The sequence below is a fragment of the Emydura macquarii genome, unplaced genomic scaffold (assembly GCF_026122565.2).
Source record: "Emydura macquarii macquarii isolate MOO-44397 ecotype Brisbane River unplaced genomic scaffold, CSIRO-AGI_Emac_v2 contig_1644, whole genome shotgun sequence".
Taxonomy (NCBI): Eukaryota; Metazoa; Chordata; order Testudines; family Chelidae; genus Emydura; species Emydura macquarii.
Genome location: NW_027131781.1, coordinates 543572 through 558624, shown reverse-complemented (window position 1 = coordinate 558624; position 15053 = coordinate 543572). Strand labels below are relative to the sequence as shown.

Here is a 15053-nt window from a genome sequence, read left to right as displayed (position 1 = left end):
AGCAACATAGTTCAGCTCTGGAGGAGGAGCCTTCCAAAGAGTGGCAGAAAGCTCCAGTTCTTATAATCTGTGTCTAGTCTGTTCTGCCTGCCATTGGTATGGACGCTCCCATTCCTATTTCAAACCATGGTCAGGACAGCTATAATGCCAAGCAACTGGATAGCTCTGTGTTCTGGGTGTTAGAGTGATGACTGTTAGTAGCAATGCAGACTTCTGGGGTGTGTCTGGCTTCTCCAAGCCCATTTGTGGTATTTGTCATGAGGCTGTTGGTCTTTCTGAATTTTTCCTTCCCTTTCCCAGCTGGAATCCCATCTGTCAGAAACATCTGCAATCTGGTCAGTTGAAACTCCAATAAGAGTAGCCAGGGTGTGAACATAGAATTATAGCAATGCGGGGCTGGAAGGGACCTTGAGAAGTCATTAAGTCCAGCCCACTGCACTGAGGCAGGACCAAGTAAACCAAGACCATCCCTGACAGGGGTTTGTCCAGCCTATCCTTAAAACCCTCCAGTGGTGTGGCTTCCACAACCTCCCTGGGAAGCATATTCTGGAACTTAACTACTGTTAGAGTTAGAAAGTTTTTTCTAATATCTAATTTAAATCTCCCTTGTTAGATTAAGCCCATTACGTCTAGTCCTACCCTCAGTGGACACGGAGAACAATTGATCACAGTCCTCGTTATAACAACCCTTCACATATTTGAAGACCGTTGACAGGGTCCCCCCCCCAGTCGTCTCTTTTCAAGACTAAATGCCCACTGTTTTAACCTTTTCTCAGAAGTGAGGTTTTCTAAAACTTTTTATCATTTTTGTTGCTCTCCTCCGGATTCTCTCCAATTTGTCCACATCTTTCCTAAAGGTGGGGGTGCCCAGAATTGGATTCACTGCTCCAAATGGGCCTCACCAGTGCCGATAAAGCGGTACAGTTACCTCCTGTGTCTTACATATGTTTAATACATCTCAGAGTGATATTAGCGGTTTTGCAACTGCATCATATTTTTTGCTCGTATTCAATTTGTGATCCACTATAACCACCCCCCACTCTGATCCTTTTCGGCAGCGCTACCATCTAGCCAGTTATTCCCCATTTTGTAGTTGTGCATTGGATTTTTTTTTCCTTAAGTAAAGTACTTGGTAACTTCATTTTATTGATTTCAGACTAATTCTCCAATATGTCAAGGTTGTTTTGAATTCTGATCATGTCTTCCAAAGTACTTCCAGCTTGGTATTGTCTGCAAACTTTATAAGTGTACTCTCCATTCTATTATCCAAGTCATTAATTGACTGAGCCCTGTGTGACCCCACTAGATATGTCCTCCCAGTTTGACTGTGAATGATTGATAATTGCTCTTTGAGTGTGGTTTTTCAACCACTTGTGCATCTTCTACCTTACAGTAATTTCATCTAGACCACGTTTCTCTAGTTCGCTTATGAGAATGTCATGTGGGACTGTGTCAAAAGCCTGACTGAAATCAAAACATATCATGTTTAATACTCCCCTCCCTCCTCCCCCTCCTCCCTCCCCCCCAGGTCATGACCGCATCCAAGAAGGAAATCGGGTTGATTTGGCAAGATTTGTCCTTGACAAATCCATGCTGGCTAATCCTTATAATCCTATTATCCTCTAGGTGTTTACAGATTGATTGTTTAATTTGTTACAGGTATCCAAGATCATCTGACCACTCTCTAGTGCTCTTTGAGTATGTGCACGCTGCGTTTTGGAGCCTGCAGCAGTCCTCTCAAAACTGGGGCTCATGCTAAGGCACTAAAAAGAACTGTGTAGACATTTGGGCTCATGCTCCTAACCCTGGGGCCGTGGGTGTGTTTCTCAGAGCCTGAACTCCAGCTCAAGCCATGACGTCTACACAGCTGTTTTTAGTACAAGCCCGAGAGTGTAGTGCTAGGCTCTGAGACCTGGTTCTGTGTAGACACAGCCTCTGTTCCCCTTTTTAAAACCAGTTGTTTTTTTCTTGCTTCTCTTCAGACTTGCAGCTGTACCACAGCGAGACTTTGGAGCTGATGCTGCAGCGGTGGAGCAAGCTGGAGAGAGATTTCCGCATGAAGAATGGGCGCTATGACATCAGCAAGATCCCGGATATCTATGACTGCATCAAGTATGATGTACAACACAATTGCCCGCTGAAGCTGGAGGGCACTGCTGAACTCTTCAAACTCTCCAAAGCCTTGGCAGATGTGATCATACCCCAGGTACAGTCTGGCTTGATCCTTTCCACTGTCTCCTGGGAGCAGCTCTCGCTCTCAACAGCGTAAGTGTCTGGCATGGGTCACACAAAGGGATGTGTGTTTGGGCCACTGTCAGGTTTCGCCTGCTGGGTGTGCAAAAACCATAAAGTGGTTGGTTGGTGTTTTTGTAAGAGGATTTCACTGCACTGAGCAGTTCCTATTTTGTCTGCATTTTTGCACTTGAGACCAAGGCAGCTACTCTACAAGCCATCCATATCTTCTAGAGAGCAGTGTCCATTGGGTCAGTTGCCCTTCCCTCGCTCTCTTAGGCAGAAGAGGTCCAAGGCTAGAAAAAGGTAAGTGGCCTAGCCACTCTACAGTTCCTTCTAACCAGTGAAGGTGCAGTGAGCTTGGATCATACGCAGTGTTCTGTGTGCTTATCTTGTGGGTTTTTTCCCCCCTTATGCCCTTTGGGGGCAAATTTTGTTTATAGTTAGATTATCAGATAACTAATCAGATTGTTTTAAAGAAAAAGTGCAGAAGATGAGATGTCCATCTGGCACAGGCTTCCTCAGGACTACCACAAGCAGGAGGGTGGGTTCCCTCACAACTCCCCTGTCCAGGGAGACTCTTCAGGCCTGGTGAGCTCAGGTTGCCATGTACAAGTCCAGCATCAGTTTATAGATTTGGCCTGCAAAGATGGGAAGGCTGTCTCAGACCCCAGTTGGTGGGGAAAGCTCTTCAGGCCCCGTTGATTAAGTCTGGTCATCAAGTTAAGGAGCTGCTCCCTATTAAGATCCCTGGATAAGTCCAGGTCAACCTAGCAGACCTGGCTTTATGCTTCCTGAAAGATCAGAGACCACAGTCCATCTCTGAAACCAAAGCATGGATCCAGTTACATGAGATCCAGCCAGCATGAGGATCCAACACCTTTTGAGTAGGAAGAGTCCCTTATCTAGTGATTCTGTACCCAGCATAGTACCATTTAGGCCCTGGACCTGTCCAGTTTGATGCAGTCTGGTATTGCAGGATGTAACACAGTGTGATCTTTAGAGAACTGCTTGCCTTACTGGCTGTGTGCCCAATATGGTGACGTGAGCAAATCGATTCATTGTTGAGGTCCTTCCACGACTGGAAATTGGGAACCACATTGCAAGCTTCTGATTTGGATTCAGGATGGTGGATCTCTATTATCTTTCGCTTGCTTTCAGCAAGGCTTCTCCCATTAGTGATTTTTTTCTTCATAGTTAGTGTATATAGTTCAGTAATTAATAGTGTTAGATAGTTTAAGGCCCCATTCATTCAGGGACTTGACACCCAGGGGCTGAGCATGCCCTGCTCTCCAGGCTTCAAACCGTGTGCCTCCTGAGGAAAGCATATACCCGTAAGTGGTCCTCACACTAATGGTTTGAAGTGATTGGCGGAATCCCACGGAAAGGACAGGTGCCACATTTGTAAGAGCTTTAAGCCCCATACCAGGAAAGTGCGGGACATAAGACTAAAGGTGGTGGTCCTGATGGGAGCTGCTCTCAGGCCGGTCTCTGAGCCCAACCATTCTGACTTTGCACCAAGTACGTTAGTTGGAGAGAAGTGCACCGCCGGCACCGAGCACATCTCGTCACTGCTCCCCATCCCTGGTGCTGAGAAAATGGCACAAAAAGCAGCAAATGGGCACAGGGCGCTTGCCTGCTCTGCACATGGACAAATGGGCTGCGGGAGTGAGACCCGCGCTGGGCCACTCTACTCCCTCGGCTCCTGCGTTGACTCCGCAGAGAGCGTCGAGTCTGGTGAACGACCCAATGCCAATGCCAGCTAACTTGAAGAACTTGATGGTCCCTTCTATGCCTGAAGCTTTCTAGTTAGCTATGGACCTATTGTCCCTGCCCAGCCTCCTTCCCCTCCCCCCCCACCACCATTGGGACTTAGAGCTTCTGTGAGCAGGGAAGAGCAGGAGCTGCCAGGTACTTTCTCAGCTCTAGGACGGCGAGTTATTTCCAGGGCGAGCCTCAGCTGTTACCAGCACCCCGTTCCCCGGCCCATAGTCAGTCCCCACCATGGCACCGGTCCCAATCAAGTCACCAGTCCCCAGAGTGGCTCCAGTCTCCAGAAGGCATAGATCCTCGGCCAAGTACCAGTCCCCAGCCTGCCAAGAGTTCCCACATCAGCATTGGTCCAGTCATGACACTGATCCCAGGGACTGTGTCAATCTCAGGACTCCTGGTTCCCCATAGAGGCGGAGGCTGGTACACCCCCGCCATGGTCACTGGGCAAGAGCTCCTCCTTAGGAACCAAGGATGAACCTATGGAGTCTCAAGCACATAGGAGGCACCCTCCTTACCCACCCACAGGCTCCGGCCCACCAGCAGGCATGGCCGCTGGGGCAATGGCTCGTACTTTGACTATACTAGAATCCCTGGGGGTTCCCTCCCCTAGCGCAAGGACCATCATCTCATCGCTCAGAGTAGGTGGCCTCCAAGAGACATGGCACTGGACCCGCACATTCAGCCCTGGACCCCAACTCTGGTATCGACCTGGGTATCAAAGCCCAAGAAATGCCCCGCAGGGGACATAGTAGAGGCGGAGGAGGAGGAAGGAACCCCTCCTCCTGTGCAGACTCTATTGTCGTCCTCCCTGGATGAGGTGGTGGCAGGACCCAGTAGTCTTCTGCCACAAGATGACTTTAAGGCCCATCAGAGCTCTGTCACTCCAGATGGAGTCACTAACACGCACCAAACCAAATGCATTGATTTAGATAAAACAAACAAATTTATTACGCACAGAAAGATTCTAAGTGATTATAAGTCAGAAAAACAAGTCAGTCAGGTTTAGTCCGAATAAACAAAAACCAAACGCACTCTAAACTAAGCTTAACACTTTCAGCAACCTTACAGTCTTAAATGGTTCTCACCACAGGCTGGCTGGTCTGCCTCCAGCCAGGCCCTTGCTTTTGATCAATGCTTCAGTTGCTTGATGTTGGGTGTAGATGGGAGTGGAAGACCGAGCTAGCAGCCAAAATGTCCCCTTTTTAACATGTTTCTTCACCCCCCCAGGGCCTCATCCCACCCCCTTCAGGGTCAGGTGACAAACAGTATCCATGTATGGTTTTCTCCATGTCCTGAGACACTGGTTCTTTGTGGATTTGCTTGTTGACATCTGGGCTGGTCCTTTGTTCTTGGAATGCTGAGCTGAGTTGTTTTATATAAGTCTTAGTGAGGTGTGAATGGCTTCTCAGCTCTGTAGAGTTTTGCCTAGATCTGCCTCAAGCCATGAGACACATTTGGGAAGACTTCATAGGGAAGCCTCATAACCATACACGTGACATTGCAACAAACATACTACTATAACCATAATGTTCAGTGCGTCATGAGCATTCCAAAAACCTCTGCCATGACATACTTTGCATGAAACAGTATACAATTACACTATAAGGGTGAACAGGAATGATACACAATCACACCATGAGGGTGCACATGGGGATGCAGTGTGTCACAATGGACTGCTGTAATATTGGACTGCTGGCTCCTTAGCATGATGATGGTCAGATACCCTCTGGTTCTTGTCCACCCCTCCTTCCTACTCCCCGTGCCTCTTCAGGGACCCTTTTCACGAGCAACTTCTCGTTCAAGAGGTGCAATCCCTCCTAAACACAGGAGCCGTGGAGGAGGTTCCTCAAGAGTTGAGAGGACAGGGGTTCTACTCCCAATACTTCCTAATCCTGAAGGCAGAAGGGGCGCTTTGACCCATTCTGGACCTGCACCACCTCAAAAAAATATCTCAAGAAGCTGCGGTTCTGCATGGTCTCCCTGGCCTTTATCATCCCTTCCCTGGACCCAGGAGACTGGTATGTTGCCCTAAATTTTGAAGGACGCATATGTTTAGATCTCCATCTTCCCCAGCCACCGGAGGTTTCTAAGGTTCGTGGTGGGCTGCTGCTACTTCCAATTCACTGCCCTACCCTTTGGCCTGTCAGTTGCCCCGAGGGTGTTCACGAAATGCATGGCAATCATGACGGCCTACCTTAGGTGCCGAGGGTTTCAGGTTTACCCCTACCCCGCCAGCTGGCTCATCAATGGTCACTTGCAGGTGCAGGTGCAACACAGCATGAGAACTGTCTGCACCACCTTCTAGAATCTGGGCCTGCTGGTAAATGAGCAAAAGTCAACTTTGGTTCCAGTTCAGAGAATAAGGTTCATTGGGACAGTGCTCGACTCGACCCAGGCCAGAGCCTTCCTGCCAGTGGCTCAGTTCTAAACTATGTCAGACCTTATCTCCAAGATCATGGCTTACCCGATAATGACAGCTCGGATCTGTCTCAGACTGTTGGGCCACATGGCGGCATGTATTTACATGGTAAAGTACGCACAGCTATGCCTCGGACCCTTTCAGCAGTGATGGGTGTCAATGTACTCTTCAAGCAGACATTATTTGGATTTGGTTCTCACAGTTCCACCCCATTTCTGTTCTCCCTACCCTTGTGGAAAGAGCCCAGTTCAGTAATGAGAGGGGTGCTCTTTGTGACCCTCCCCACGCACCCCCAACCAGCAGCGATCCTGGTCATCGACGCATCAGACCTGTGTGAACAGTGACAATTACTTCTTGTAATGAGACAACTATTCCAAGTCCCTGTTCAGACCCAGTCTGATTGCATCACTGTTCACACATTCTCACCTTCTAATCAACGGTTGTGAATAGGCCTCATCTACTCTAACTGAATGGACCTTGTTAGCACTTGCCCTCCCCATTGTTGTTTCTTACCCTTGGGTGTATATACACCTCCTATCTGTGATTTCCATTTCATGCATCTGATGAAGTGGGTTGCAGCCTATGAAAGCTTATGCCCGCAGGAATTTGTTCAGTCTTTAAGGTGCTACAGGACTCTCGTTTTTAAAAGTGTCAGCACACTAGTCCTGTGAAATTGCTTACTTTCTCATTTTTACCATATGATTATAAAATAAAACAAATTGAATATAAATGTGTGTGTGTGTGTGTGTGTGTATAGAGAGAGCAGTATGAGCAAGTCATTGTCTGTATGAAATTTTAGTTTGTATCGACGTCGCTAGTGCTTTTTATGTAGCTTGTTGTAAACTAGTCAAATATCTAGATGAGTTGATGTTCCTGTGGGAAGACCTCTGTGTACCCCGAGGGGTATGTGTACTCCTGGTTGAAAATAGAGGATTTGGTCTAAGAAGTGAATATAGCTGACCCACTTAGTAATAGCAACCACAAAAGAATTAAATTTAACATACTTGTGAGGGGCAGGTGTGGAGGAGACAATACCAAAGAAACCCACCACAGTGGCATTTAGCTTCGGGAAGGAGAACACCACAAAAACGAGGAAGCTAATCAAACAGAAATTAAATGGAACAGGCACAAAAGTGAAATGCCTGCAAGCTGCTTGAAAACTTTTTAAAAATCACCATACTAGAGGTTCAAACTATATATATATATATATATATATATATATATATATATATATACACATACACCCCAAATTAAAAATCCTAGTGAGAGGACCAAAAAAAATAAAAAGCCACAATGGCTAAACAGAGTAAAAGAAACAGTTAGAGGCAAAAAGGCATCCTTTAAAAAGCGGAAGTAAAATCCTACTGAGGAAAATAGAAAGGAGCATAAACTCTGGCTAGTCAAGATTAAAAATATAATTAAGCAGGCCAAAAAAGAATGTGAAGAGTGAGTAGCAAAAGCCTCACAAATTTTTAAGTACATCAAAAGCAGGAAGCCTGCCAAACCATCAGTGGGGCTACTGGATGATCAAGATGCTAAAGGAGCATTCAAGGAAGACGAGGCTGTTGCAGAGAACCTAACTTAATTCTTTGCATTAGTCTTCCCTGGAGAGGGTGTAAGGGAGAATCCCACTCCTGAGCCATTCTTTGTAGGTGACAAAGCTGAGGAACTATCCCAGACTGAAGAGTCAGTAGAGGAGGTTTTAGAACAAATTGATAAATTAAAAGGTAATAAGTCACCAGGCCCAGATGGTATTCACCCAAGAATTCTGAAGGAACCCAAATATGAAATTGCAGAACTACTAATTGTGGTATGTGACCTATCACTTAAATCAGCTTCTGTACCAAGTGACTGGAGGAGAGCGAATGTGATGCCAATTTTAAAAATGGCTTCAGCTGCAATCCTGTCAATTACAAGCTGGTAAGCTTAACTTTAGTACCAGGCAAATTGGTTGAAACTATGGCAAAGAACAGAATTATCAGACACCCAGATGAATATGATTTGTTGGGGAAGAGTCAACACGGTTTTTGTAAAGGGAAATTATGCCTCACCAATCTATTAGAATTCTTTAAGCATGTGGACAAAGGTGATCCAGTGGATATAGGCCTACACTGCTGCACTGGGTCAACAGGAGATACGCAAGCTACATACTGTAGAATGCATATCTCCCGTCGATTTACTTATGCTCCCTTACTGCGGCATCTTCACTGAGCCTATAGGAAATGCCCCCTGGCTGACGCAGTGTTACTCGTTTCGGGGGAGTGGAGTTGCTGCGTCGAATGGAGAGTTCCAGGATCGATTGAGTAGGTCTCCACTGGCTGCTCAATTGATCCTGCTGTGTCAATCCATGGAGCCTGATGCAGCGGAATCAGTATAGACATACCCATTGTATACTTAGATTTTCAGAAAGTCTTTGACAAGGTCCCTCACCAAAGGCTCTTGAGCAAACAGTCATGGGATGACAGAAGGTCCTCTCATGGATCAGTAACTGGTTAAAAGACAGGAAATAAAGGGTAGAAGTAAATCAGGGGTGGGGAACGTCCGGCCCACGGGCCGTATAAGGCCCGCGAAATCATTTGTTCTGGACCTGGCGGCGGGGGGGAATTTGGCGGTGGCGCGGTTTCACGGCGGCGGCGGGGTTCCGTGGGGGGGGGCCATTGGCTGCCGCCGAAAACCCTGCCGCCGAAAACCCTGCCGCCGTTTGTCCCTTTTTGGCGGCGGGGGGAATTAGGCGGCGGGCACTGTCCCCTGCCCCCCACGGAACCCCGCCGCCGCCGCCGCCGTGAAACCGCGCCGCCGCCGAATTCTCCCCCGCCGCCGAATTCTCCCCCGCTGCCAGGGCCACCATCAGGCCCTTGACATAAAAAAGGTTCCCCACCCCTGAAGTAAATGGTCAGTTTTCAGAATGGGGAGAGGTAAATAGCAGTGTCCCTCAAGGATCTATACTGCAACCAGCACTGTTCAGCATATTCATAAATGATCTGGAAAAAGAGGTAGTGAGGTGGTAAAATTTGCAGATGATACAAAATAACTCAAGATAGTTAAATCCAAAGCAGACTGCAAAGAGTTACACCGGGATCTCACAAAACTCATTGAGTGGGTCAGAAAATGGCAGATGAAATTCCCTGTTGCTATATGCAAAGTAATGCACATTAGAGAACATAATCCAAGCTGTACATAAAAAATGATGGGGTCTAAATTAGATGTTTCCACTCAAGAAAGAGATCTTGAAGTCATTGTGTATAGTGTTCTGAAATCATCTGCCCAATGAGCATTTGCAGTTAACAGAATGTTAGGAATCAATAGAAAAGGGATAGGTAACAAAAAAAACCCCAACCATTAATGAGCCGTATAAAGCCATGGTACACCCACACCTGGAACACTGTGTGCAGTTCTGGTCACCCCAGCTGAGAAAAGATATATTAGAAATGGAAAAGGTACAGAGAAGGGCCACAGAAATGATTAAGGTATAAATCACCTTCCATTTGAGGAGAGATTAAAAGACTGGGACTACTCATCTTGGAAAAAAGAAGGCTAAGAGGGGCTATGACAGAGGTCTATAAAATCTTGACTGGTGTGGAGAAAGTGAATAGGGAAGTGTTATTTACTCCATCACATAATACAAGAAGTCGGGGTCACCAAATGAAATTAATAGGCAGCAGGTTTAAAAGAAACAAGAAATTTCTTCCTTACACCATACACAGTCGACCCGTGGCATATGTTTCCAGGGGATGTTGTGAAGGCCAAAAGTATAATTGGGTTTAAAAAAAGATTAGAGAAGTTCTTGGAGGATAGGGCCATCAATGGCTATTAGCCAAGATGGTCAAAAATGCAACCTCATGCGCTGGGTGTCCCCAGGTCTCTTGACTGCCAGATGCTGGGGCTGGACAATAGGGGATAGATCACTTGATGATTGCCCTGTCCTGTTTATTCTCTTTGAAGCATCTGGCATTAGCTGCTGTCAAAAGACAGGATACTAGGCTAGATGGACCATTGTCTGACCCCGTCTGGCTGTTCTGATGTTCTTTTCTTTCTGTTATTACTTCAGGAATATGGGATAAATAAGGAGGAGAAGCTGGAGATTGCTATTGGCTTTTGTCTTCCTCTCATCAAGAAGATCCAGTTGGACCTGCAGAGAACCCATGAGGATGAGTCTGTCAACAAGCTGCACCCCTTGTAAGGACCTTTGCTGCATGGTGGCGCTGGTGGGGGGCATTCTGCACCCTGAGCAGGCCAGGCCATACGTTGGCATAGCTGGACCAAGGAGTGATGTTAAACTAAGGCAATGATGCATTCAGAGTTGTATCAGTGTGGGGAGAGGGGAGTGTTGCTGCGCTTACCAGAATGTGCAGAGGGAAGTAGGTGTTCGATTGGGAAAAGGACGCCCCCATTCCTCCAAGCCTGTTCCTTAGGATGCTGTGTAGTAGCCTACTTGCTCCTCACAGCTCGTCCTGCCTCTGCTGCCCTATAACTTGATTGTATTTACTTCTGCAGAATTATTTTATTCAGGTATGTGGAGATACCATTGTATGAAAGATTCTCTGTGAACTAAGCTGCATTGTGAGTAACGCTGGGGCTGGTTTGGTTTAGATACTCAAGAGGAGTCCTGTCTCCCGGTCGCCATGTTCGAACACGGTTATACTTTACCAGTGAGAGTCACGTACATTCCCTGCTCAGCATCTTCCGATATGGGGGGCTCTTGGATGTAAGTGTGCCAGCAGTACCACAGGGTAAACCTCCCCCTTCCTTCGTCAGCCCTTTTCAGGGTGAACAGTGGGTGACTGCAGATTACCTCCCTAGCTAGCTAACCCACCAATGACTTGTACCATTGGCTTCTGACCAGTACTACCTCTGCTGTGTTTGCATGTTGTGGTTTCTTTTCATTGTTGGCATATGGAAGATTGTTTTTGCTAAGGATTTGATTCTCCCTCCTTAGTCTTGCTAATATCTCATTACAAGACCAGCCCCACTGATTTCAGTGGGAACCTGAAGGAGTCTGATTTGGGTGGCATAGCTCCTGAAGTAAGGTGCTACTGCGTGTGAATAAAGATGACAGAAAGGGCCCAGGTGAGAGAGCTTGGATGTGCTACTCTCCTCTCCCCACCCTGCTCTTGGACGGCAAGGGAAGCTCAGCTGATTCCACTTGAGCAGGGCCAAGCTCCTCTCTAGAGACTTCCTTTTAGTTTCAAGTCAATGACTCAATTTTCCCTGAAGTGAGCTGGAATTGCAGATGTGTGAGTGAGTCTCTTCAGCAAGAAGGGAATGAAAGGGCCTGGTATTTGATGACTGAGCCCTTTCTCTCCTTTGATAAGAGTAAAGCCTAGAATTTCACATTGCCACAGAGCTTAGATTGGAAAAATCTTTTCCTGAGCCTCATTGGTTGGGCTGGCTCTACAAACACGTTCCCTGTGGGTTGCTTGGGCTGGCTGTACACACACACTCCCTGTGGCAATAGGAGGACTAAGAAAGACACTGCCTCTCAAACACAGTTATGTTCTATGGTTCACTTTTGTCTCCTGTCCCAGAAGGTTTGTAGGAGTTGGGGCTTGTTTAGCATGTTCAGATTCAGGGCTGGTCCTGCTTTGAGCAGGGTGTTGGACTAGATGACCTTCGGAGGTCCCTTCCAACCCTAATCTTCTATGATTCCAAGAGCCTGTCACAGCTCTCTGTATCTGAGGACAATGGCCATATGTGACTTTGTCTAACTTCCTGGTCAATGTGCATAATGTTTTTCCTGAGGCTTCCAGCCCATCCCATCCCACGTGCTGTGGTGTCAGGGGATACCGTGCTGCAGGACACGCGGCCTTGTGGGCATGTCTGTGCTCTGGAGGGGGGCCGGGGCACCGTACTGCAGAAGTGCTGCTTTTCCCATCTCAGAAATCCGATGTCCAAAGTTCTCCAGTGTTTTCATTCATCCAGACCATTTTGTAAGAGCAACCCTCCTTCCTCTCCAGTCTCTGCACTCTATTTTCTCTCTGCTTCTTTCAAACGTTTCGTTCTGCAGACCGCCATTTGAGAACCAGCATGCTAGCGAAACTGCTGTTGGCTATGCTCTATTTGTCCACATGACATTAGAGGGTGGCTGAATGTGCTAAAATCTGAACATGTAGCAGTAGTTGTAGTGTCCCTGTCTGCCATCATTTCTTTCTATAAACACCTTTCCCTCAGTGTGAGGTTCTCTCTTCGTATTGGCTGAGTGAGGTGTTTTTGTGCTGACAGTGATGTTACACTGTGTAGAGGAAACCCCCTCAAACCCATTTCGTTTAGGTCTGCAAGTTTTCTGCCATTGCTTATCCCATCCAACTGTTTGTGTGTATGCATCAGGAGTCCAAGGACCAGCAGTGGAAGAGAGCCATGGACTATTTGAGTGCTATCTCAGAACTAAACTACATGACCCAGATTGTTATCATGCTCTACGAAGACAACAACAAGGTGAGAGATATAGAATTAGAATAAAATCTTTTCTCCTGTGATGTGAGACAGTAGCAACACAGGATCCAGCACTCCTTCTCATGGTCCAGGTAGCAAGATGTTGGCGTGCTTCCTGTCATAGCAGGCAGTGAGACCCCAAAACTGACTCCATGATTTCTTTCTGAAAAGTGAGATGGTGAGTTTCCAGAGCTTAAGTACCTCCCAAAACACGAGTTTCTAGAGCCAAGAGTTCCCATCTGGAGAAGAATCTGTAGACCCAAATCCTTCATTTAGTTGCAGGGATTTCGAATTGGTATTTAAAAATAATCTGCTACTGAACAGCCCTTTCTACTCACAGTGTTAATCTATGATCAGACACCTCTGCTATCAGCTCCTTTTGGCTGGGAGAGTCTTAGAGGTGTTGGAGGCCACATATAACAGCCTTTTCTTAGTGGTGGTCTTTCACCATGGGGGAAAAAGAAGAAATACCCCTCTGTTCCCTCCAGTGTATTGTTAGAAGAGGAGACTGCATTGTCTGTAAGTGGTTAGGGCAGAGCCCTTGGAATTAGACCTATGTGTTATAGGTTGCTTGTGTTATCAGGTGTTGGAACTCTGTAGGGAAAGGTTAACTGAGCCCTTCTGACTCATTGTGACAGCTACAGCTCATTAACCCACCCTCAATTTAGGGGGCGTAAGTGTGGCCCCTCTTGATATTGGAATTTAGCATCTGGCATTTGTGCCTTATATTGTGTTGATAAAGATAAATTTAATCACTGAGCTAAAAACTAGTTGTGTTCTAGGTGTAAGAGATCATGAACTAATTACATTTGTTATTTGCAAACAGAATATTGTCCTGACCAGCAATATATTTACTTGTCACTTTAAAAGGGCAAATTTCTGAAGCTGAAAATAATTTATTACACTTATGATTAAAAGTGACTAGTAGAAAAAACTAAAAATAATCTGAATGATAATTTGGAGTTGTGTAAGACATCTTTTAGTAGATGTTCAAAAAATCAAAATTTCAGAATCCCAAAAACCCCGGCCTAATTAGAAAGGGAAGAGAAAAGAGCAATACAGAATTACATGTAGGCATGCACAAGTTGGAAGATGAGGAGGTTGATAGCAATGACTATAAATGGTGGGCTTGAGGCAGGAATCATTGGGTGAGGTTCTATGGCTTGTGTTATGCAGAAGGCCAGACAGATGTTCATAAAATCTATTAAATTAGCAATTGTGAAATGCAGACAATTGATAAGGGATGCCAAAGGAATCAATGAGGAAAAATCTATAGCCCCTAGGATTAAGAGAATAATAAGATAATTTTTAAGGATCCAGAAAATAAATCCTAGCAATGGTGAAGGTCTGTTACTAGCTGATAAAATTGTCAATAATGATGCAGAAAAGGCAGAAGTATTCAATAAATATTTCTGTTAACTACTTGAAAAAAGAGCCAATGGCTGGAAGCTGAAAGTAGACATTTAGACTAGAAAATAAGGTGCAAAATTTTAACAGTCAGGGTTATTAACCATTGGAACAACTTGCCAAAGGGTGTGGTGGATTCTCTTTCACTGGGAGTCTTCAAATCAAGATTGGGTGCCTCTAAAAGGCTTTAGCTCAGCTAGGAGGGATCACTGGGTAAGAGTCCTTGGTCTGTGTTTTGCTAAGAGTCACCATCTATAAAGCAAAAGCCCAGGAAGGTGTGGGACTCACCCAGTGTGTGTGGTCAGTTTTGAAGGGAGGCCTAGGGTTGTGTTTCTGGGTATGTTTGTGTAGCCCAATCCTGACTGGGTCCTCCAGGAGCTCCTGTGACAAAAGTAATACTGACCCAAGTGCCCTAGCTCCGTGCTGCTGGGTGAGACGTAAAGGCAAGGTTAGTCTGTCTGTGGTTTGTCTCATTGCTTCTGCGTTTCCGCCTAAGCAGTGTGCTTGGCGTGTGTGCAGTTTTGACATGGAGGAGGGTGGTCCTGGGGCCAGTACCAGAGCCTGCACTGAAGGTGGGGTTGATTTTTATGTTCTCAGGACCCATCTTCAGAGGAGCGTTTTCATGTGGAGCTGCATTTCAGCCCTGGTGTGAAAGGATGTGAGGAAGATGGAAGTGCCCCTACAGGGTTTGGCTTTCGGCCCGCATCAGCAGAGGTGAGTCTGCAGTCCCTGTGGTCTGTTTGAAGAGCCTGACTGTGTCACTGAGGCAGCAGACTGTGTGGGAGATGGTGTG

At 46.4% G+C, this 15053-nt stretch overlaps 1 protein-coding gene across 1 annotated transcript in view; it reads left to right on the top strand.

The window, feature by feature from the left end:
- Positions 1–15053, top strand: part of PPIP5K1 (diphosphoinositol pentakisphosphate kinase 1) — a 96756-nt gene that overhangs the window by 32791 nt on the left and 48912 nt on the right. Inside the window, exons 20-24 of the mRNA XM_067555390.1 lie at positions 1983–2206; positions 10473–10600; positions 11015–11129; positions 12749–12856; positions 14858–14974. Of these exons, the coding sequence (XP_067411491.1) occupies positions 1983–2206; positions 10473–10600; positions 11015–11129; positions 12749–12856; positions 14858–14974 (692 nt within the window). The remainder of the gene's footprint in view (positions 1–1982; positions 2207–10472; positions 10601–11014; positions 11130–12748; positions 12857–14857; positions 14975–15053) is intronic.